This window comes from Giardia intestinalis, chromosome 5 (genome assembly GCF_000002435.2).
Source record: "Giardia intestinalis strain WB C6 chromosome 5, whole genome shotgun sequence".
NCBI lineage: Eukaryota > Fornicata > Diplomonadida > Hexamitidae > Giardia > Giardia duodenalis.
In genome coordinates, this window is record NC_051860.1 from 2,032,411 (window position 1) to 2,055,628 (window position 23,218).

General features: G+C 52.5%; 9 protein-coding genes and 1 pseudogene across 9 annotated transcripts; 3 read left to right on the top strand and 7 right to left on the bottom strand.

The window, feature by feature from the left end:
• Window positions 1-2,530: 2,530 nt before the first annotated feature.
• On the bottom strand, window positions 2,531-4,249 carry GL50803_00137710 (pVSP; annotated as a pseudogene; the record flags this gene model as incomplete).
• A 38-nt stretch (window positions 4,250-4,287) lies between these two features.
• Window positions 4,288-6,051, bottom strand: GL50803_0041472 (VSP; the record flags this gene model as incomplete). Its single annotated transcript, XM_001707981.1, has 1 exon — window positions 4,288-6,051. One exon carries the CDS (start codon window positions 6,049-6,051, stop codon window positions 4,288-4,290), a length of 1,764 nt encoding a protein of 587 aa, XP_001708033.1.
• A 5,993-nt stretch (window positions 6,052-12,044) lies between these two features.
• Window positions 12,045-14,219, top strand: GL50803_0010659 (High cysteine membrane protein Group 1; the record flags this gene model as incomplete). Its single annotated transcript, XM_001707979.1, has 1 exon — window positions 12,045-14,219. The coding sequence occupies one exon, from the start codon at window positions 12,045-12,047 to the stop codon at window positions 14,217-14,219; it is 2,175 nt and encodes a 724-aa protein (XP_001708031.1).
• A 386-nt stretch (window positions 14,220-14,605) lies between these two features.
• Window positions 14,606-17,884, bottom strand: GL50803_0010661 (Ubiquitin-conjugating enzyme E1; the record flags this gene model as incomplete). The annotated part of the gene is made up of 1 exon (XM_001707978.1): window positions 14,606-17,884. The coding sequence occupies one exon, from the start codon at window positions 17,882-17,884 to the stop codon at window positions 14,606-14,608; it is 3,279 nt and encodes a 1,092-aa protein (XP_001708030.1).
• A 238-nt stretch (window positions 17,885-18,122) lies between these two features.
• GL50803_0024425 (PPPDE putative peptidase domain-containing protein) lies at window positions 18,123-19,490 on the top strand (the record flags this gene model as incomplete). The annotated part of the gene is made up of 1 exon (XM_001707977.2): window positions 18,123-19,490. One exon carries the CDS (start codon window positions 18,123-18,125, stop codon window positions 19,488-19,490), a length of 1,368 nt encoding a protein of 455 aa, XP_001708029.2.
• A 39-nt stretch (window positions 19,491-19,529) lies between these two features.
• On the bottom strand, window positions 19,530-19,967 carry GL50803_0015260 (Ribosomal protein S15; the record flags this gene model as incomplete). Its single annotated transcript, XM_001707976.1, has 1 exon — window positions 19,530-19,967. One exon carries the CDS (start codon window positions 19,965-19,967, stop codon window positions 19,530-19,532), a length of 438 nt encoding a protein of 145 aa, XP_001708028.1.
• Window positions 19,968-20,027: 60 nt separating this feature from the next.
• Window positions 20,028-21,254, bottom strand: GL50803_0010666 (Histone acetyltransferase GCN5; the record flags this gene model as incomplete). Its single annotated transcript, XM_001707974.1, has 1 exon — window positions 20,028-21,254. One exon carries the CDS (start codon window positions 21,252-21,254, stop codon window positions 20,028-20,030), a length of 1,227 nt encoding a protein of 408 aa, XP_001708026.1.
• A 54-nt stretch (window positions 21,255-21,308) lies between these two features.
• On the bottom strand, window positions 21,309-21,782 carry GL50803_0010667 (uncharacterized protein; the record flags this gene model as incomplete). The annotated part of the gene is made up of 1 exon (XM_001707973.1): window positions 21,309-21,782. The coding sequence occupies one exon, from the start codon at window positions 21,780-21,782 to the stop codon at window positions 21,309-21,311; it is 474 nt and encodes a 157-aa protein (XP_001708025.1).
• A 47-nt stretch (window positions 21,783-21,829) lies between these two features.
• GL50803_0016996 (Enkurin superfamily protein) lies at window positions 21,830-22,906 on the bottom strand (the record flags this gene model as incomplete). Its single annotated transcript, XM_001707972.2, has 1 exon — window positions 21,830-22,906. The coding sequence occupies one exon, from the start codon at window positions 22,904-22,906 to the stop codon at window positions 21,830-21,832; it is 1,077 nt and encodes a 358-aa protein (XP_001708024.2).
• A 27-nt stretch (window positions 22,907-22,933) lies between these two features.
• On the top strand, window positions 22,934-23,209 carry GL50803_0060288 (BolA-like protein; the record flags this gene model as incomplete). Its single annotated transcript, XM_038046208.1, has 1 exon — window positions 22,934-23,209. One exon carries the CDS (start codon window positions 22,934-22,936, stop codon window positions 23,207-23,209), a length of 276 nt encoding a protein of 91 aa, XP_037902245.1.
• Between the last annotated feature and the right edge of the window lie 9 nt (window positions 23,210-23,218).

Genomic DNA, 23,218 nt, shown 5'->3' on the forward strand with positions numbered 1-23,218 from the left:
ATTCAAAAATCTCACGAGTAAATTCTCGTTCAAGCTCTGGCCAGTTCAGAGACGACTGTTGGTCATTGATAACATAATGAGAGAGTCCTCTCTAGTGATATATCCAGAGCCTGGCACATTCCTCTGCCATTTCATGAGCGTGTGCTCAATCCGGGTGTGCGCGTCGGTCTGCCCAGGATTCAGGCCTTCTCGCAGACCCTCTGCTCTACCGGTGGTGCCTCTCCTTGGCCTGCCGTCTGGTGGGTGAAGCTCGGGTTGCTGTCTTTTTTAGATGCTCCCATCTGTCAAGGGCTGCCACCGGGCTCTCCGCTGGCTGGGCCCTCGGTGCCCGTCCGGCTGTGGCTCGAGTCAGGGCTCCCACAGTCGCGGTCACCTGGGTCTCAGTGGGCCGGCTGGTGGGACCGGGTGGGGGGTGTTGTATGTGCCCTTGGTGTCAGTGGGTCAGTGGGGTGGTGGGTGATCTCCGCTCTGTTTGCCAAGGTGGTTGTGTCTGATCCCCAGCCTTCGTTGCACTCCAAGACACAGGCACCGACGATCGTGTCGTGTCCCCTGACTGAGCGCCTCCCTTGGCCCCTTGTCTCAGGCAGTACTGCCTCTCTGACTGGCTGGTGCGTGAGTGTCGAGGCAGGCCATCGCAGCCCCTCCTGTTGCTCTGTGCGGGTCTGCTGGGCCCCTGGCATGCCCTGTCCAGTGCCTCGACGGTAGTTCACCTCGGCCAGCAGGGGTGTGGATGGCCTGTGGATGGGATGGGTTCTCTCGTGCCTCTAGTGTGATGGCCCAGAAGACTGGCACAGTGGGGCACTGGTGACTGCACTGTCCCTGTGGTCAGCTGTGCTGCTCCTGGTGGGTCCTCGTTGTGGAGCGCTGTGTGTCGTCCGTAGGCAGAGGTGAGCCTCCTTGGTCTCAGGATGCTCTACCATGCAGAGAGGAGCACGCTGATGGTTACCCATACCTCACCTGCTGTGCCCGTTCGGGAGTTCCCGATGTGGTCTACTAGGATCTTGACCCCTCCTCGTGGCTCTGATGACCCCTCGGGGAGAGCCGGGGCATCCTATGCCGAGGGGCGTGCACCCTCCTGCATGAGCTGGGACCCACTGCACTGCCTCCAAGGAGGTCTGCTATGAGAGGCAGTGAATGATTGACAGCCCCAGAGTGCGGTGGAGGGTGATCGTGGTCATCTCTGTGACCGGGCATCACTCTGATGGTCGGCTCTGTGCCTGTGTGGTGCTCATGGGCCACCTGTCTGCCTCATCGCCTGCTGGACAGCCGGCCTCTTGTGGCGTCCGAAGGCCTCCTCGCTCCTCTGGCTGCTGCCCCCTCAGGTCATCGTGAATGCAGTCGAGGCCAGCGAGTCTGGTGCCTGCCTGGGTGTCATGGGGGGCTGGCAGCTGTCAGGGCTCTGCCACTGCTCACCTGCCTGGAGTGTGCCTCCCTTGGGTCTGCTGTGCTGCGTGAGTCCTCTGGCTTCCTACCAGGCCCTGACTGTGAGGGTGACTCCACCTGGCCCTCTGATGCCCCTGTGGATGAGCATAGCAATGTGTCTGGCTAGGGATCTCTGGTGCCCGTGTCTGTCACTGCCTCTCGGGTGGCTGTCTGGGGCTCTCGCATGAGGTCTACAGTCAGCGTGTCCCGAGCAGACTCCAGTCCTCTCTGGGTCCACACAGTCTGTCCGTGTGTGGACGGTCCTCCTGCACTCATGTCCATCTGTGCACACTGTCACTCAGTCTCGAGAGCAGACCAGTGCAGTCGCCAGGGCTGCTGTCAGAGGGAGTCGTCTGTCACTACATCGCTCGAGCAGCCCATGCAGATCAGGCTGGTTGCTGTGCACCCTCATGGCAGGGCTGTTTGACTTCCCTTGGCTATCCTCTCTGTCCCGGTGTGCACGGCTCCTGAGGGTTGTCTGGGTGGAGGCACTCACAGATCACGAGCACACAGAGGGATGAGTCACAGATGGGCAGCCCCCAGTCACCACAGCTACGATCACCTCACTCACCAAGAGGTCAGGGGCATATACAAGTACCCCCACCTCAGCCCCCACCAGCCCCACCAGCCTCACCGCCCCACCCACCAGCCGGCCCACTGAGACCCAGGTGACCGCGACTGTGGGAGCCCTGACTCGAGCCACAGCTGCCCGGACACCGAGGGCCCAGCCAGCGGAGAGCCCGGTGGCAGCCCCTGACAGACGGAGGCATCTAAAAAAGACAGCGACCCGGGCCTCACCCACCACGAAGGAAGACCAAGGAGAGGCGCCACCGGTAGAGCAGAGGGTCTGCGAGAAGGCCTGAATCCTGGGCAGGCAGACGTGCACACACAGACTGAGCACACTTCCACAGAGCGACCGGGGAAGGTGCCAGGTTTTAGATATACTAATAAAGAGGACTCCCTAGTATGTCGTCTACAACCAGCCATCGTCCTTGGACTGACCAGAACTTGAACGAGAATTTACTCGTGAGATCCTTGAATGCACCGCAGGCGGACCTATCAGCACATCTACACAAGCTACGCACAGTAACGCGTTTACTACCTAAGTCTACGCCTTCCCTCTGCACACGAACCACCAGCAGAGGAACCCTATGAGGCCCCCCACGACGACGACCACAGCGACGGAGATCCCCGCGATGGCCCCCGTGGAGAGCCCGCTCCTGTTGGCGCCAGAGGACACACACTTGCCATTGTCTAGACTGTATCCATCAACACACTCCCCACATATATTGTCCATCACACAGCTCTTGCAGTCACTCACAGAGCACAGCACACACCCACTACCATCCTTGTTGGGCTTCTTACCACTGTCACAGGAGGTGCACACAGCAGCAGCCATGCCAGCCCCAGTCAGAGCTGCTGGGGCTGTACACTGCGAACAGCCATCCACCCCCACATATGCCTTAGTATCTACTAGTGTGCCTAGGGGGTTGCCACATGCCAATACAGACTGTTGAGCATTGGTTGCTTCTGGGACTACGAAGTACTTATTATTCTCACTAACAGCTGTACAGACCCCGTTGTTAGCTGTCTTGCACATATGACTACCGGGGGCCTTCGACACATCATAGCACCCTCCCATATAGAGGAAGTAGTTAGCAGCAGTACATGATGTACAGACACCATTGGCACATCCATTATTATTAGCCTTGTCACTAGCACAGAGACCATCAATTGGTACCTTACCACTATCTCCACAATAAGAACAATAATGCTTTGTGGTGCCCTTATCATCTATTACGATGGCATCGCAGGCTCCAGATGTCCCCCCGCAGGCAGTATCATCTTCACAAGTCTTGGTGCATGTGAGGTCGCCAGGTTCTCCGCTGGGCCTGTAGTTGGGCTTACATTCAGTGCACTTGAAAGTATTGCCATCATTCGAGCAGACACTGCATCCATCGATGCCACCTTTGGTTGTATCACTACATAGGACACACTCCTTTGTTCCCTGGGCATCCTTAAGGAAGTACCCCGGCATGCATTCAGTGCAGTCCTGTATGTTTCCCGTTGAGCCACACTTTGCGCAGTTTCCTGCACAGGGCTTGCAAGTGCTACTCAAGTAGAATCCAGGGAAGCATGCTTTACACACCGGCTTCTGAGAGGCTTCCTTGCTACACGTCTCGCAGTCTGCTATGCCCTGGTCGTTGCCAGACCCACTGCTATCACCGCACAGTATACACTTGGTATCTCCGTCACTTCGAAAGTGCGTCCCGTCCTGTCCGACAGTTGCGCACCCAGCAGCATCAACGCACGTTGTCGTCCCGTCGGCAGCAGTTCTTATCAGCTTCCCGTTACAATTGGTGCACTGAGGCTTCCCCGTAGCATCACTATATTCACATGCAGTGCAATCAGTTATGTCGGGATCACATGCCTTACAAGTCCAGGTCTTCTTGTCTGCGTACTGGGTTGCCTCGCATTGACCAGCATCTACACATTGATTATTCTTCAGGTACTTCCCATCCTCACACGTTGTGCACTGGCCTGCACCGGTGCAGTCTATGCATCCAGTAACGCACTTCTTACATGCTCCGTTATCTTTATAGTACCCAGCCTTGCATGTATCACATGTGGCAGCCGTTGGGGTGTTTGGTGCCATACATGTAGCGCAGCCCTCGACTCCCTTTGTCGTGCCATCTCCCACCGTGTCCCAGCAGAGGATGCACTCGCTACCAGGTTTCTGAGGTGTAACTGGGTTCTTGAACAGGCCGTTATCTGCCTTACAAGCAGTGCATACTCCGTTACTGGCCTGTGTGCATATCTCACTCCACTATCACCCTATCACTGTACAGCATTCACTACCTAAGTCTACGCCTTCCCTCTGCACACGAACCACCAGCAGAGGAAGCCGACAAGCCCTCCGACGACGACAATCACAGCAACAGAGATCCCCGCGATGGTGCCTGTGCTGAGGCCGCTCTTGTTCATGCTGTCTCCTCCAGTGTCTCCGCCGGTGCCATCGTCAGTCTCTTGTCGCGTTATGTAGCAGATGACAGATCCTTGACCATTAGTTGGAGGAGCACAGCTTACGCAATTAGGCACACCAACTATTCCATTATCGCTATCAGCTGCACATTTGAAACACTTACCAGTACCAGTTCTATAATATCCAGAATAGCATTCAGTACAAACATCCGAATTGCTAGCCCCACACTTTGCACAGCCCTCAGAACATTCCGGACATTTTCCTCCGGCTGGGCTTTGTCCATTGGCTGCACATGTCTGACACTGTCCATTCTGAGCGCTACTGCATAATGTGTTACCTGGGTATGCTGTCGACTGATAGCACCCGCCAGACTGCAGGAAGTATGAACCTGTACAGGCCGTACATGTCCCGTCGTTTCCTGGCGTGCATCCCATGACTTCTCTTGTTGCTGTCGATACGCAAATACCATCTACTGGGGCGTATCCAGCCTTACACTTGCTGCAGTACTTCGAGCCCCCAACGACGGCCGTGCACTGCCCGTCTGCGCAGTTCTCTGCATACCTTCCCGTGCACTCTGGGATGCATGTGCCGGTGGCTCCATCGTCGCCCTTGCTTAGCACATACCCAGGGTAGCAAGCCGTACACGACGTTTTTGCATTAGTACTACAGCTTGCGCATGACTCGTGGCAGGGGGTGCACACCTTGCTATTAGCATACATTCCAGCAGGGCAGGCATCTAAGCACGCATTCTTTTCTGGAGTGAGATACTTGTTTTGTTCACACGTCAAGCATGTGACCAAAGGGGTGGCTCTGGATCCTTGAGTGAGCAGACTGCACGTCGCACAATTAGCGATTCCACCATCTGGCGCACTATTACATGCAGCACACTTGTTTCCCTGTTGTTCATCGACCTTTGGAAACGTAGCCGCTGTACATCCAGATGCTTCGACGCACGTGCCTGTGCTGCCACCGTCCACTTTCAGATATGTCTTAGTACCAGTTCCTTTACACTTACTACACTTGTTATTGCCTGTTACGGCACACGTAGCGCAATTCTCGTCTTGGCATGCTTCACAAGTGGGGCCAAAGAACCCGTCCTCACAGGTTGTGCACGTGGCAGGCACAGGATTAGTATCACTTGCTGCTGCTTTGGGTGCATCACACACTTTGCAGTGCAGCACGCCCTTGTACTTGTGGCTGTTTCCAACCAACACTTCTTCAACATCTCCACATGGTATGACCGATTGGTGTGCATTATCTCTATCTGCACCTGGTGGCACGAAGTACCCAGCCTTAGCCTGCGTGCACACTCCAGCATTTGCTGTTTCACACATCGTGTTACCAGGCTCAGTAGCTTTTTTGTAGCATCCGCCTTTGTACATGAAGGATTCATGAGCACACTGTGTGCATACTCCGTTGTTCTTAGTACTGCACTCGTTGTTGTCTGCCGTGCACTTGCCGTCTGTCGGAGCAGATTGAGACCCACTGTCATTGCACTGTGAACAGTACTTCTTGCCGTTGATGACGGCGCTACAGGTCTTGCAAGTGTTGGGGTCACTGCCAGTTACCTCTTCACATTCGTCTCCGGCTTGCGCTGCCCGTGCCATCTCGAGCATGAGGCCAATCAACAAAACTGCGTAGAACATTGTGGCTCGACGCTCTGTTACACAGGAATATAGCAACTTCGCTCGTCAGTCCGCCCCTTCGTGGCATCCGCCTGCGCTGCATGACGTATCGGCAGGGAAGGCCTCCACATGGGCCTGCACTGAGAGGTGGAGTTGTGCTGGTTCCGGTCTCATGGCCTGCCATCCCCGGGTCCCATGTAGCTAGCCGACCATGAAGATGGATCGATCAGTGCAGGCCCCTCCTCTGTGTTGCAAGGCGCATCGCATGATAACTGCTACATGGCTGACCAATGCTTCGCTCTTCGCTGTGATGTGAGGGTCTCCTGGCGACCAGTTCTCCTGCTGTGCCAGTCACAAGGTCTGCCAAGGGACTCCTAGGTTCTCCTGGATGCCTGACCAGCGACCCGATGGAGCCGGCCGTGCGATGTCCAGCAGCCCGAGCCACGGGTCGTCACAAGCAGATGCCCCAGACACTGCTCGTCGAGGTCCTACGTTGAGGCCCGGCAGGAGCGATGCCCCGTGGAGGAGGGCTGCGTGTTCTATCGCGACTCACTACGACTGCCCCCTCTGCTTAGGGACACGCAACATGCCCGCCGCGAACGGATGGATGTCCGTCTGTCATACGACTTAACCTGGTTGCACCGCAGACCGTCGATAAGCCTGCCCCCTGTCGACTCCTATGCCACTGAAGGGCTCTGCCGGCCGATCGTCTTTAAAGACTGTCCCTCGCCGGTCGCAGGCCCATCTAGGAACCGGTGCCCGTCCGTCCTCATCTGGGATGGTCCCACTGGGGTGGACACGCCTTCGGGTACGCAGTGATGTGCCAGCACCCTTAGAACTGGTAGTCCCGCTCGCCTAACCGGCTCCAGCCAACATACCACAGCGTCTCTCACACGAGGGCTACCCCGCGCACCGGAGAAGAGGTGATACCGGACAGCCAGCGCTATCTGGGCTGCCACACTCCCTGCTAGCCAAGGGATAGTGGAGCCGTAGACGAACTGGGCCGTTGTCGTCCCTCTGGTTGGGGGTGCCCAGGTCCTGGAGCCATTGCCAAGAGTGATCAGCTGGGTAATGTACACAGCGTGGCCACCGCTGCCAGGGGACACTCTTATGCTTGAAAGTCTACCAGCGAGACTTGGCCCGGTTGGCTGGTCAGAGAACGGACTGTGTGCTGGTCAACTGGACTGAAGATTGATGATAGTGCTATATGGACAGCAAGCTAGGAAAGTCAGTGCCTTCTAGATTTCGTGTCACATTGAACAACCCGCCGTACGAGATGCCTTAGACGATCAGCTGACTTTACAAAGTACTTTGGAGTACCAACAACTGTGTGGAGATGAGACAGTGAGAGAGCCTTAAAGCAGCTCGCGAGCAGAGAGGCTGGTGTGCACAGCAATGTGATCCATTAAGTCTCTGTTGGGTGCACAAGAAATGCTCGAATGTAGTAAACTGGTTGGCGCCTCTTATAGCAGGCAAGGGCTTCTATCCGCGCTGTGCAGTCGTGGGATGCACCTTGTAGACTTGAGGTGGACATCTACAAACACCGTGACTTGGAATGTAATTGACAAAGTGCTTGAGGTCTAACTTGAGTGGGCAAGAGCTGATTGTGTCACCTCGGTTGGCAAGTATGTCCAACTGCGTAATGCGTGTAGTCGTCCCCTGGTGAGGGTGGATGGCCATCTACAGAGCACTATAAAGCTAATCGTGTGGATTGTGGGAGCATCATCCGGTGGCTCGTCTACTGCGGAAAGACGCAACTGAGGAACTGCTGAGTAGCAAACACGCTGACTGATATTGGTGTGCACCGTATACCTCTACAATAGGGTCTTGCGCCACGTACGGAGAGGAAACGAGCTCCCTCGACTTCGGAACAGTTGAGTATCCAGAAGCCTCTGCCTCGCTACAAATGCACAAAATCAAATCAGCCTCAAGTCGTCTGCAGACTCCACGATCTTTCCACGTTTGGAGGCCAGAGGGACTCACGTGTGTCCTTATTGCAAATGGGTCTATACCTAGTCATCCTATTACAGAGTGGGCTCCCTGGCTTTCTCCATCTTCTTTGTCCAAATTTGCTTCCCGAGGATCTTTGTACACGAGTAGCCTTCTGTGTACCCAAATAACATCCTTCTTTGTTGAGGCGCTTCACCAAGGACTAGATACCACTAGGTCATGCGGACAAAGGCAAACCTTTTCGCAGGTCCGTCTAAAACCAGCCACGGGCATCCAGACAAGTGTATAGATGCTTATCAAGTGGACTGTGATACAGGCCAGTTATCGCATGAGGTTCACAGCAGTTGGTGTACAGAGTTCTGTTTTTAGCCATAAGTGTGGAGCCCATGTCTCACCTTGAAAGACGGCAGAGCGCTTTGTAGGACCTTCCGGGTATATAGTTATTGCTATAACTGATGGAGAAGCAGGTACGAAGACACGATGCTTACACAGAAGCACCTCTGGTGCTATCTTCCACTGATAACAGATAGCTCAGACAGGCGGTGTACGCTCTATCATCAGACCTTATACGGCGTGTGTGCATTATTAGAGAAGCTTCTGTAATCTCTGCTCAGTCTGCTGGGCAGGCACAGCCCAAGTGCAACGAAGACGGTGGTGGAGGCAGCCACCGGCGCAGGGCAGTGGGGCGTGTGGCTCGGTGCAGTGTTCTGTAGTTAGACACCTCGGCCCTCTGAGACGAGAACAACACGCTGTCTGCACATGCGACTGCCTTTTCATGCTGCTTACTCCTATGAGCAGTTGCGATGCATCGTATGCCAGAGAGCGGGGCAGAGGGTCCCCAGACTATTGGACCAGCAGGCTAGACTGACAAGAACAGTTGACCATGCGTGCAGAAGCTCTGTCCTGGGGGCGGCGGGTGCAACGGCTGCCTCAAGTCTTTTAGCCGGGGTGGAGCTGTCCCCTGCTACCTGAGTGGTCTCTCATGCGAGCCATCGCCACCCTGGGCAAGCCCCTCGCTCGTTCACCAACCGAGATCCAGATCCAGAGTTCGAAGGTGAGTGTCAAGCGACTCCGGCGGGAGAAGAACTCTTGTTCTGCCCTCTTCCCAAGGACGAGGCAGGACAACCACGATCAGGGGACGATCATGATGCGCTCCACAAGGCAGTCCCGAGTCCCCTGGAGACCCAGACACTGGTCTTCCTTGAGACCTAGCAGACTGCGTTCCACTGGATGTACATGGGCGGCATTTGCATGGCGCAGGGAGGCGCAGACTGATGGAACACAGCGGTCTTGCTCGACATAGCGAACATTCCAACAGTAGACGGCCTCTGCCAGGCGAGTGTGCCCTGCCCCGAGGAGCTGCGTCGAGGCCTTCCTCCGGCTGCGACGCGCTGCACTCCTGGACTTGGTCCCTCGGGGTTGAGCATGCTTCTGTGCTGCGGGGGACAGAACCTGCTCATCGGAAGCTGAGGAGATGCCCCGCTCACTGCCCATGCCGACGACAGCGACGCGACGAGGCAGTCACAGAGGCGACAGGCCCGGCGAAGCAACATGGCTCGACGGTCAGCACTGACAAGTATAGGAGCACAGAGTAGCAGGGGGCCCCCTTCCTGGCCGGTCTCAAGGAGCCCCCAAGGCAACCGAGGGCCGAAGCCAGTGATGGCACTAATCACTCGCCCCGCTTGTCGAGATGGACCCACACGTGACCTATGTGAATCCCTCGACAAGAGATGAGGCCCTTGGGGTGCTTGGCTGACAGAGGCGGATTGATCCTGCCTGCACCGGAGAGTGGTGGCGGCCTGGGCCACTTGCCGGGGGTCTGCCACAGCAGCTGGTAATGCCTTGACATCCTCGAGTAGACGGGTGCCGATTGTAGAGAGACGGCCTCGGTGAACCGGTCCTGACCGCTCCTGGTGCCTCAGACGACGCCTCGACAGACCGAAGCACCACCCCAAGTGTGCTGTGCGGTGCAGATGGACCAGCCCACACGTCACTGAGCCAGATGCACTGCACAGGGTGGGCGTCGACGCGGTCTCGTGCTGGGTGACGGACCACCTGCAAGAGCGCCCTGCGATCCATGAGCAGAGGGCCATACTTCTCCCCGACACAACACATGGGAGTACTCCATCGACATCCACGAATGCGTACCACAACCTCAAGATAGAGGGACACGGGGAAAGCGCCCTCCGATCATACTCGGGACTGATGGTGCCCTCCACGAGGAGACGAAGAGGCACCCGAGGAACGGGGTAGACATCCGAGGTATGGCGTGCGATCTTCGTTATGAAGCACCAGCACCACAAAGCGACCCTGGAGTACATGGCCAGAGTTAACTGCTCTCGAGACTGGATCGCCGCGACTGACGCAAGGCCAGAGACAACGGGTGCTCACTAGTGCCAGACGGTGGCTGGCCCCGACAGGCCAGAGCGGAGAGACGCCCCGGAGCGCATAGTGGAGCACCCAACGGCTCCCCGGGCGAGGAGGCACAAGGCTCTTCTCCAGAGTGGACGGCATCTAAGCTTCGGATCCTGGATTTGGATCTTAGCTAATGCATGAGTGGGAGGCCTGCCCAGAGTGGCAGTGACTCACGTGGGAGACCACTCAGATAGCAGATGAGAGTAAATTAGGGGACCTTATTGAAAAAGAAACAGCGACCCGAGCTTCATCCACCACGAAGGAAGACCAAGGAGAGGCGCCACCGGTAGAGCAGAGGGTCTGCGAGAAGGCCTGAATCCTGGGCAGGCAGACGTGCACACACAGACTGAGCACACTTCCACAGAGCGACCGGGGAAGGTGCCAGGTTTTAGATATACTAATAAAGAGGACTCCCTAGTATGTCGTCTACAACCAGCCATCGTCCTTGGACTGACCAGAACTTGAACGAGAATTTACTCGTGAGATTTTTGGATCGTGCCTGCAGGCGGCCCGGCAGCACAGCGCTGGAAGCAACCGGTGGGTGGAGTGAATCACTAATAATACTTTAGACATATCACCGTGCACCAGTCAGCCTAAAGCTTAATAAAGTCTTGACCTCCTGCATGCTTGCTACCTCTTTTTCTATACCCATAGGTGTGTATTTACGAATAGCGCCGCTCTGAACGTATGCAGTAGCCAGGTATCTCACCAAACTAACGATTGCGGGAATAGAGGGCTGGAACTGGATCTTCATCTGATAAAGTTGCAACATGGAAACACACAATCTTCGAACGCTGAACAGAATGGAGCAAGACAATCCACGTCAGTATATAGTATAGGGGCATTCTTAACGTTATAGTGGTTATGAGTATAACATCTTTAATAGAGAGAGCAGGACTATGAGAGATTACGGTTCAGACAACCGTGAAAGGTATACAGGAATCCATGTGCGGGCGCTCTAAGTGTCTTAAGAGGATTCAGTGGAAGCAGCAATTGGTACTATTGTTAAAAACAACGGCCAGTTGCATTCCCCGATTCTGGACCTCTACATAAGACTGGTAAAACCTATCCCCCTGTGCTCCACGTGATAACTTTAGAAAGTGGCACTGGGATTGAAGGACATGATTGAAGAGCCTTTTTAACCAGAAGCACCCCAGGATCCTCTCTAGTGTCCGACCCTTTGAAGTTTCACGAGCATTACGGGCACTCTGCGCCAAGGCCCACAAGACGATGTTGCTCCATGACAACCGGCGTGGGTTATTAAGAGATACTGGGAGAGCACAGCACAGATCACTGGGGTGACCATCGATTGACAGTGTGACAAAATCAGTAGTTACAGGTGTCACAGGATCACAAGCGTCAGCATCCAGTGGGGCTCATAGGTACCTTTTTCCTCATGTTCAGGCAGAATCGTTACGAAGAGCATTGGAGTCTCGCAGAGGCCGTATTGCTGTGATGAAATGCTAATTACGCGATATATGACAGTCGGCATACTTCCTGCCTAACCATGGACCGAGACATTATTTTCTGAGATAGAGGGTTATGGTACTTTAGACTAATTAGTTTAGACTCGTTAGTGAAGTTTTCAATAAAAAAGAATATCTTTATTGGGAGCGTTCGCTACCATCAGTGAAAGCTAAAAACATAGGATGGCTTATATTAGAATGCTGTTATTGACTTTCTACTTCATAGTGAATAGTTTCGCAGCGCCTTGCCAACAGAAGGGGTATCACATGGTAACATGCAAACCGAATAGCTGTGAAAGAGTTGGTGTCATAGAGATTTGTGTTCAGTGTAGGGCAGGAGGGGTTCCTATCAATGGACAATGCTCTCTATTCGACACTTCTTATGTTGCTGAAGCGAGATGTACCAAAAGTGATGGTACCGCTTTGACAAGTTCCGATACTACCTGCGGAAAGTGCGGCGGTGAGTACTTTCTCTTCATGGGAGGGTGTTATGGCATAAAGTATAGACCTGGCAATGAGATATGCACTAGGGCTGATGATGGAAAGTGTACCACTTGTAATACAGGAAATAGTGGTAAATACGTATTTAAGAATGGAGACCCTAATGCTGCGCCGGGAACAGAATGCATTCTGTGCCATGATACGATGGGAGCAAATGGATATACAGGAGTAGCAAACTGTGCAGAGTGTAGCCATGCAGGAACTAGTTCTGGTGCTGCTACCTGTGGAAAATGCCAGACAGAATACTTTAAGAGTGGAGATACATGTACACCATGTGGAGCTGATTGTTGGATTTGTGAATCTACAGCTAAGTGCACAGTGTGCAAATATGGAAAATATATAAAAGAAAATGGTAATGATAGAACTTGTGTAGACACTAGTGGATGTGGTACTGGTAACTATGCAGATATAAGAACAAACGAGTGCAAGCCGTGCACGGACACAAGTGTCAATGAATGTGCTACGTGTACATACAGTGACACCCTCAGGAAGCCCGTATGCACTGGGTGTAATAGTGGAGGAGCCAAGCCTCTCCTTAAGGTGGACCTCGATGGGTCAGCGACGTGCGTTGCGGAGGGAGAGTGTGCAAGTGGCAATACGCACTTCCTTGAACAATCTCCAAAGGCTTGTGTCCCGTGTGGTGATGCTAAGAATGGTGGGATTCTAGGTTGTAGCACTTGCTCCTCTAAAACTACATGTACAAAGTGCCTCGATGGATATTACAATAGTGGAAATGGTGGTACGGTTACATGCACAGCTTGCGGTGCCAACTGTGCTACATGCTCTGCTGCTGGCAATGATCAGTGCACTAAATGCAAGCCTGGATTCTTCATGAAACAACCCGGCTCTGCTGGTAAGTGCTTCGCCTGCGACAGTAAAGCCGACAATGGCATCGAGGGGTGCTCCCAATGTAACAGCGGCCTAACCCCTACATGCACCGATTGCAAGTCCAACTATCGCAAGGAGGGAACCAATCCGGTGAAGTGCACAAAGGCCTGCGAGGACCCCACGGCCTGCGGGGGGACGTCTGGGGCCTGCGGGGCGGTCGTCGTTGACAGCGCCGGGGCGTTCTCCCAGTACTGCTCGCTGTGCGGAGACCCCGCCACATTCCCCATCGATGGCGTTTGCACAGGGGATAAGGGCGGGAATACCTGTGCCAATGGCGTCTGCACCCGGTGTGCTGCCGGGTTCTTCCTCTTCATGGGCGGCTGCTATGATGTGTCGAAGGCTCCTGGCAGTCACATGTGCAAGAGCGCCGAGGGAGGGAGGTGCACCGTCCCTGGTGAGAGTGGTCGATACTTCATAGTCCCTGGAGCATCCAGCACTGATCAGTCTGTCCTGACATGTAGTAACCCAGTAGGCACACTGACAGGTACTGGTAGTACCGCTAAGGCATATGTGGGGGTATATGGCTGTTCGGCATGCACAACCCCAGTAGCTCCGTCTGATGGTGGTATGACTGCTGCTGTGTGTACAGCGTGTAACAACAACAATAAGCCCAACCTGGCTGGCAGTGAGTGCCTCACATGTACCGTTAGTGGATGCTCGCACTGCAACAGGGATGACATGTGCTCCGCCTGCACAGAGGGGGGCAAGAGGCCGAACATAGACGGCTCCCAGTGCATCCCCTGCAATATCGACGGGTGCGTCAGGTGCAGCGAGGAGAACAAGTGCGGCCAGTGCGGGGGTGACTACAAGCTGGAGGGTGAGGCGTGCATATTCACCAAGCCCAGCGGGGGCAACAGGAGCGGACTCAACAAAGAGGCCATAGCCGGCATCGCTGTTGCTGTCATCATCGTCGTCGGGGGCCTCGTCGGTTTCCTCTGCTGGTGGTTCATATATAGAGGGAGAAAGTAAACACACACTTGAACAGTAAGCGGCCACACCAATGAATCCTATTGGTAATGCTTGGGTGTAATCAGTGTGTGAGCGCTCATGCTAGTTATCCGCCCGCCCTCAGTATTGCTATGCACTTGTGGGATCGCTATGCTGATGAGAGTGGAGCATGCTTTGAGTCATAGAGGAGACGCTCACCACGGTTTATAAGTAGCCCCAGGGGCGAGGGACCGACACCTGTTGGGGAGAAGCATGATTGAAGGCAGCCTAGCTGACATTAAGGATGGCGGAGCAACCCTGTCCACACCGTGCAAACGAGGGCCTGGATCCCGTTTTGGAACATAGAGTGACACTGTGGCGATTGGCAAGATCTGCAAATATAGGCAAAGTAACTAGTCGAATCAGTTCTAATTTACTAGGCAAAGTTTGGGGACCTCTATTTCGTCATAGGTATCAGGGTCTGAGCACCCAACAATAAAGAAGATTTGACCTGGAGGATCGTTGACCAGCTCAGCCAGACGTTTGTCTAAGGCAACGGCCCCATTTCCAAATGAAGAGTACACCATGCGGGTATTGAAGATGATTGAATCAACATCACCCTTGTAACGGTCACGGAAATAGTCAATAACGCCTTGAACTGTTACGGTTTTTGGCAACTCAATATGGTCCCACGGAGTGATCTTCTCTTTGGTGGTAGAGCACTCCACAAAGGTACACGGGCCTGGCTCTGAAAGCTGAAGACTAGGAAGAGCAAAGTTGAAAAACGCACTCTTGTAGTCAGCAAGTGGGTGCCTTGCACTAAGATCTGGATTGTTCCACAAAAGTACTTTATAGAACTCTATTCCCACAAGACCAACAACACTGGCTGTAGTGGTGACCATTGCAGGGATGATGCTTCCCGAAAGCCGGCGGGCTTCCGCATAATCAATAGTCGGGATGTCATAATTCTCTGCTCTAAGGTTGGCCAAGGACGCAATGTACTGCACGTGTCCATTTGTCAGGTCGTCCTTTTCAAAAACAAGGGCCCTAGGAGTCACGCCCCACGGTGACAGATGCTTTAAGAACTCTTGGTCAAACAGAGTATCGTCGGCAAGGAGCTGAGAGATAGTCTCTGGGTTATACGTGCAATTTAAGAAGTTAGAAATCTGCTTTGCAGCTACCTCCCTTGTTAGTATAACTGCTTTTGCAGGAGAAGCCGATGACGCTGCGAAGTATGCTGTCGCGATGGACATGATAGTCTCAGAGGAGATATCCACGTCATTCCCCAGAATAACCGTATAAAGACGGGCGGCCGTTGAAATGAAGTCATGATGAATTGGATTGTTTGCGTCATAAGTAAGCTTGTGCGGCGGACGCTTCTCCCCGCTCCAGAAGTTGTTGCCATCCTTATCTTTTGCGTTTACGGGGAAATCACTTAGGATCTTCTCTATTGTCAAAATAAAGTATTTTTCAAACAAGGCACAGGCCCAATTACACGCACGGTCTATAATGTTGACACAATGGGGCAGCTTCATACAAATGGTTTGCAATTGGAGAAGACGAGCCTCTATTGTATCTTTATTTTTGAGAAGGTTATCGACGAATGGCTGAAGCCCCTCAGTCTTCAATTTGGCAAAGTCTGCACAACCCTGCTCAAATACGCCCTTGAACTCTGAAGTGGCGTAAACTATGCAATGAACAATCGTATTGGGGAAGTTATGGATAGTGCAGGCAGGATCATCGCTGGTCTCTGGATCCCGTTGGCTGCCATACGTCTCGGTCAGCCACGGGACTATCACTTGCATATTTGCCTTTTGCCCTAGCGTTCCTGACTCCAGAAGAGCCGTGCGATAAAGGCAGCACCTTCCGTCAACGTACATCCTTGTCGGGACATTATCTAAGGCATTAACAATAACGGTCTTACTTAGCCAGAACTCACTATTCAAAACATCCTCTGTCTCCTCCCCGACCCTGAGACAGCGTGCATTGATGTTTAGCTCCGGGTTCATGAGCTTCACATTGGCTGCCGCCACCTCTGCTTTCATTTTACCAATATCTTTCTCTCTGAACAGAAATTGGCGAGACAGATTAGAGTTTTCTATGTTATCTAGGTCTGTAAGCTCAAGCAATGATTGTGTATCGGTTGCTGCGCCGATAAGTGCAAACTGCTTGAGAAGCTCGCATCCTAGTGCACCTGCCCCTATGACAAAAAGTGATGCACGCGAAATTAAGTCCTGGAGCCGATTGCCAAAAAGCATGCGCTGGCCTTCATATCTATCTGCAGGTCGGAAAATGTCTTTAGATAAGTTAAAGCCCCCGTTGAGAGGGTGAAATGGAGAGTCTTTGGGTGGAAGTGCTTCGAAGCACTCATAATAATAGAACTGGTGGATAGGAGTGTACTTACCAGAAACACACTTAAGCGCTTCCTGAGCACCCCAGCCACCCATGAAAGAAACAAGTGGGGAAATCTGCCCGTTATACGTCATTAAGAATGTCTCTAAGAGAGATCTGTTATCATTATTTGTCAGGTGTGGAAGGCACATCTCCAGCAGAGACCGTGAACCCTTGTACTCGATACAGAAGGCAATTAACCCATCGAGATTGGTGCGGGCCAACTCGCTATTCCAGACGGTCTCTGGAGCAAGCAGAGCCGATGCAGAAGTGTGCCCCACAGAGGCTGCCTCTGTAATCACACTGTAAATGGAATGCAATACATCTGAACGGCCAAGTTTTGAAAAGTCAACCATAAGGTCGCTATACTGTGGGGTTCTGGCTGCCTCTGAGTAGGGTAAAAAGGGCATATCAAGTGGTTCCTTAACTCGTTTCACGTATCCACCTCGCAAATGAAGGGCCTCAAAGCCTTTCTGCTTAAGCTCCGAAAGGAAAGAGCAGATTGCTGCGCCAATAGATGAATTGCATGGGACCGCTTCAAAGCGAGAATGCCCTGTGATACTTATGGTCCATATCTGCTGATTAACAAGCTTCTCAAGACGCTCCATAGAAACAGTAGGTTGTTGAGCTCCGCTTCCATCAACTGCGACGAATTTCAAATCTCGAATCAGGACTGTATAACCATCTGATAAGTCGTGGATCTTCGACGTAGAAAAGAAAAAGCGCCAGTCACGCATGCCATTGTTACATACATGAGAAGAGGTCGCCTCAATGATGCAGCTGCTCAATGTGATATCCTCACAACGCTCGCCATCAATGTCTAGGATAGTGTGGCGGGCAAGGAAGTCACAAAATAGGCGGCCAGATAGGCCGTTGGTCGTGCACATGATATAAGGTATCCCCTCTGCGTGGCACACGTCCCCAACGTGTCCAAGCGGAAGATTTGGGAGACAGCAGGTTTGGATGACAACTTTGGAGGGCTGAATGAGCTCCTTGACGGACGAAAAGGACGGATTGTCAACCACCTCAACCGTGCAGAGCGGGTTCAGCTGCTGGATGTGTGACGCTATTGTCTTGTCTCTTGGAGCGCCTGACTCGGCATCTTCAAGACGAAGGAATGGGCTTGAGGAAAGGTCACGGTATGATGTTGACGTAGGGTCAAAAATCCTAATAGCGGAAACCCCTGTCAACGCCAGGTTTTTGGCAATCTCCTGGGCAAGGCCGTCTGCACCAATAATCAAAAACTCAGCCTGCTGCATCCTGTGCAGAGCGTCAGAACCAAAGACATACTCCGTGCGAGAATAGTCTCGATTCATAATTTTTTAATCTACCATTTCAGATGACGTCTTCTACTGTCAGTACTGAAAAGGTCATCCTTATGGCGGTGCACAGGTAGCAGCAGGTCTGCCTCGTAGAGAGCTAAGTGGTTATTCTACATAGCAAGCATTCCTGACTTACGTACTCCTTCTAGCAAAGGCAGCTCTGATGACCTGGAGCTTACCAAGCAGTAAGATGAGTGGAGACTTCGTAGCTGTAGTCACACATAATTTAAAAATGAAGATCAGTTTGCACATTTATGACCTGTCGCAAGGGATTGCCAAGACCGTGAGCCCCATGCTGCTGGGGCAGACAATAGAAGCCGTTTATCACACTGGTGTCGTCGTGGCTGGAACGGAGTACTACTACGGTGCTGGTATCCAGTCTGAGCCAGCGGGGCAAACACACTTCGGAGTGCCTCTTCAGCAGATGGAGATGGGCGAGACTACTAAGACACAGGACGAGATACGCGCCTTTTTGAACAGTGTCCAGTCCCGCTATACTGAGTCTGCTTACAATCTAATTGAACACAATTGTAACCATTTCAGCGATGAATTTCTGCAATTTCTCTGTGATAAGAAGGTTCCTGAGCACATCGTACATCAAGGTGCGGCGTTTTTGCAAACTCCTCTGGGACGTATGGTTGCCCCTATGCTCCAGAGCAGTGCCTTGGGCATCCCAGGTGCCTCTCTACCCAATCCTGGTTCTACCCGTATATCTCCAAGCCCTCCAACAAAAGCAGGCTCTATTACAATTGAGAAGCCCCTCTTTTTCGTCCCCAAAGAGTCCGATCTTGCAGCCTCTCAGGACTGCATTATCGCAAAATACGGAGAAAAGGGTCAGCTAAGTGAAGGATCTGCCTTTCAAGCAGAGTTTTCTCGGTTGACACGCGCAGTTCTTGATAAAGCTCCTTGTGATGTTTCTCTTGGAGTTGTGAAAAGTGTGTGTGATGAGCTTTCCCAGGAGCTGAATAGCTCCACCGCACAAGACGAGCGCTTCATAAGAGCAGCACTTGACTATCTCTCCTGCGTTTGCTTATCTTCTGACCAGTCATCTATAACAGATTCATGTGTGCCTTTGCACCTCTTGGAGCTCCAAGACACTCTTCCTGGCAGCGTCCTAGAGTCGCTGTACCGCTATATTCATAACTGGTTCGTCCAACTGAGAGGAATGCATGACTTCCGAAATAATGCTGATCGCTATCTGGACTTCTTCATCATTAAGCTCGTCAGGTCTTCAGATTCGATGCAGAGGCTTTATGGCTACAGACTGCTATACACGGTAAGCCGCATCTTTACGAAGAAAATGGCCATTGATGCTCAAACGTCACTCTGCGAACTTTTGATAAATGCCATCTTAGATGCTACGGCAAAGGCCGCAGCAGAAGGGCCAGACCGCAAGCCTAATGTTCAGATTGCTAACCTTGCGTCAGGCGCGCTAGGAAGGCTGGTGCTCACGGCAGATGATAAGGCCTCTCCAAATGGCTGGTACTCCACCGCCCAAAAGGCTCTCGCCAACGCGGGGCTTCTATCCCTGAGGGCCCCCTGCTGCACAGACCTCCACGAGTACTTGCACGCAGACGAAGGCGACGCAGACCTCTTCTAGTGTAAATGCAGTTCGAGGAATGTTTACTGGTGGGCGGGACTAACGCAGCGGGACAAACTTCGACGAACGCGTGGCACCGATACCAACCTTTCCGTGAGAGACAATCTTGTAAGACATCGAGTACTCGCGAAGGGCGCGTCCAACCATGGGCGGCTTGATCTCAACCGGGATAAACTGGCGTCCATTGTAGACGGAGACGGTCATCCCAATCATCTCTGGGAAGATGATCATGTCGCGGAGATGAGTCCTGACGATCTTCGGTTTCTGGGAGGGCTGTGCGGCGCGGCGGAGGCGCAACTTGTTCACAAAACGAAGGTGCTTCATAGAGAGCCCGTGCTTCCCTATGCGCCTCCTGCATCGCGCGTTAAGCTTGGGCAGAATGTCCGTGATCTTCATGGTGGCGAGCTTCTCCACCTCGACCCCTCGAAAGTTCGGCTGCGCAAGGCCCCTGCGACGCGTCTTAACCTGGTCTGTCATCGAGCCCTCCAGAAAAGAGATACAGGAATTCAAATTAAATTGCTTTATTGTATAGAGGCCTCAGAAACCAAGGTCGGCAAAGGCCTGTTCTACGTCCGGACAAGCCTCTTCCATGGCAGCAGCGCATACAGAGGTGTCATTCTGCGCCTGCAGCTCCGGGTAACAGTATCCTAGGTCATCGTGGGAAGTCTCTTCAACATACTGCTTGTAACCCCAATCAAACGAGGCCAGCAGGCCTTGGTACAACTCGTAGGCAAGCTTTGTACGATCAGAAGCATCCCCATTAAAGGTCAAGCACCGTTGCCACAAGGATTTCGCGTGCTCAGCGAAGATGCCCCGTGTTCTATAGAAGAAACTTCGGCACTTGTCTATCATGATCTGTAGGTCGTTGTGTACTATGTTTGGCGCCCACTCTGTTGCCGGAGGGGGCTCCAGAAAGGGGAGAGCATATGCCTTGCCTGCCTCGACGACAACAGCATACAATGCAGCGCTGTTACACCGCTGGATCTCTTCGCGGGTGCTTATGCTTTCTTCAATGGTCTGATAAACCTCTTGCGGGTCTTTCTTTATAAGCTCTACAACTTGCCGGAACGAAGTGACATTCTTTACTAGATCTTCTACAGAAACGTATCCCTTGCCTTTTAGTGCCTCGGGAAATGCGCTAGGAGCCACACCTATCCGCTTCAGAGTCAGTTCTCGCTGTCGCCGGAGGCGTTGCATAACCTTAGTATAATCAATGTTTCTATAAAGAGGGCATTGCACGAAGATTGCTTGGTCATAATGCTTAACTCTACCGTACCAGATGGCTTCCGGCATCGTGATGTTCTTTGAGAAACCTTGTTTATAAAAGTACTCCAGAGCAGCGTTGTCTGCATAGGTAACAATGTCCGTGTACCCACGCTTCTTTATATTCTCCTTGAGGTAATTCATAATGCAGTGCCCGAGGCCGGAGTACTGCCGCGTGATCGAAACCGCACAGAAGGCTATTTCTGCGATGCGCACGTCTGGAAACGTCCTGTAGCATATGGCAGCGACCAGTGGTGACGTGCCGGGGTCGTGGGGATACTGTAGAAGGCATGCCGTTTCGTGGCTAGTGTTGAAGACGAGTCTGGTTATGTAGTCCCGAGGCATACGCGGCAGAGCAGTGCAGAAGAGCTCCTTGGCCATGAGGAGGTGCAGGAGCAGCTTGGGGTCGTGCGGGTCTATCGTGGGGTCATAGAGGTTAAGGCTCACTACTTTAAAATACAAGTCCCTCCGCTTCTGTGGGGAGGAAGCACCGTCTGACATGTTGTTTTTTGGTTAACTGGCAAAGGAGATCTGCAGGGCATATCTGGCCTTTACTTAGATAGGGAAATACCTAACGCGCAACAGGGTAAGGCCTGCAGCGACTAAGGAAATAGCAATAAATACTGACATTCCCACTGGGATAGCTATGGCAATCTCCACCGACCCCGTCAGTTCAGCCAGCAGAAGAAGCAAGCCCAGGAAGAGCAAGATGCACACACCAAATTGGGGGAAGATTATTCCTATCAAGGTAACAACCCACGGTCTACAATTGGGTATCCACTTCATTGGGCGTACTTTTCTGTACATGTGGATTAGGGTAACTGCGTCGGAGATAGTTCCTATTGCCATAACTCCTACTATTACGAACAAGCAGTATATGATCCCGTATCCAGAGAGTCCATGGTCAACGTTCTGCGATAGAACAATTGAGGTTACACACAGAGTCACCAGTTCAAATAAACCCAAGTGCGTTGTCATTAGTTGCTTTTCGATCTTGTGAAGGCGTTGATAAATCCACTGTTCGTGCATGGTTATCGTACAAATTTAAGAGCATATGTTTACAGTGATGTTAGCCTTTAGCCTTGCTCGACAAAGATCGTTTCGCGTTCTAGGATAGCAATATCGTTTTCTAAATCGGCAAGCCTTTGCTCCAGCCACATCTTCCTGTTCTGCTGCCCAAAGGTTTCCTGAACCACTTTGAGCTGCGTGGTATACTCTTCGTTCAGCAACTTCCAGTTCGCCTTGATGCCTGCTAAAAGCTGCTCCTTCTCGACTGGATCGAGCATATAAGCCATCTTTTGTACCCCGCCCTTGTACCTCTCCTCTATCTTTTGGATTGTTTCCTGCTCTGCAGCAACCTGCTTCTTAATTTTAGCCAGGTACTTTGGCGTCTGACCATACCCTTCTTTCTCTGTCCAGTCCATGTCGGCTTTATCAGTTGGAGGGGGCACCATTACGGTTGCGTTAATAATATTGGCCCTTACGAAGTTCTTGTTGGACCGCAACCCAGTTATTGGTACTGATTGTCCATCTGGCGCTATCGCTCTTTCGTTCTTCGTGTACTTGTCATTCACCTTGGGCTCAAGTGGCCCCTCGCATGAGTCCATACATCCCCTTCTACCGCATGTATCCGGTCCCACGTCGCCAGCACTGCATGTGCCCCCCACCAAGCAGTGGCACGGAGAGTCTCCTGTACACTGACAAGCACCCCCGTTCTGACAATTGCAATTGCCTCCACACTCACAGCTGTGGCCGTGAGCGTTTGCTGGGCTTGCATCGTTGGCCCCATCATTTATGTTGTCTATAGACGAAGTGGGGCCAGCTCCTATACGCCCAGCTTTATAGTAGTGTTGACGATAGACAGCGGGTTTGCGGGGAAGAGGGTCGTGCTCGTCGTAATCCCAACGCTTTGGTTGAGGAAGCGGAGGATTACCCGATCCCTTTTTAAGCCAATTAGTATGGTCTGCTGGGTTAACCTTCGCAGGACCCAGGGTTTTATGCATATGCTTCGGGACTGTGCAGTATTCCTTTGGAAATCCAGACTGATAGAGGCGTTTCTTAGGCATAGCCGCGCACGCATCAGCGGCTGAAGGCATGTACGCCTCTATTTCCAAGCGCTGGTCTGTGTTCGCTAGGTTATAGATGGACTCCATTTTTTGAATTTTGAGGCGCGAAATAAAATGTCTCTGTCTGCTGTGGAGAAGCACAACACGACCCTTAGCACCATTCGGGAGCGTCTGAAAAACGTTTTTCCAGACGCCAAACTTATCAAAGTTATCGACAATACGCCCCCGCAAAGTGTTGGTAAGGGAGCTCATGTCACTTTACAGATCAGCTCTCCCGACTTCAAAGGCCTGACTCTTATTCGACGCCATAGACTGGTTAGTGCGGTAGTTGATGATCTCGTTGAGTCTAATAGAATTCATGCGATATCTTACCTGCTTGAGGATAAATGACGGAAGCTA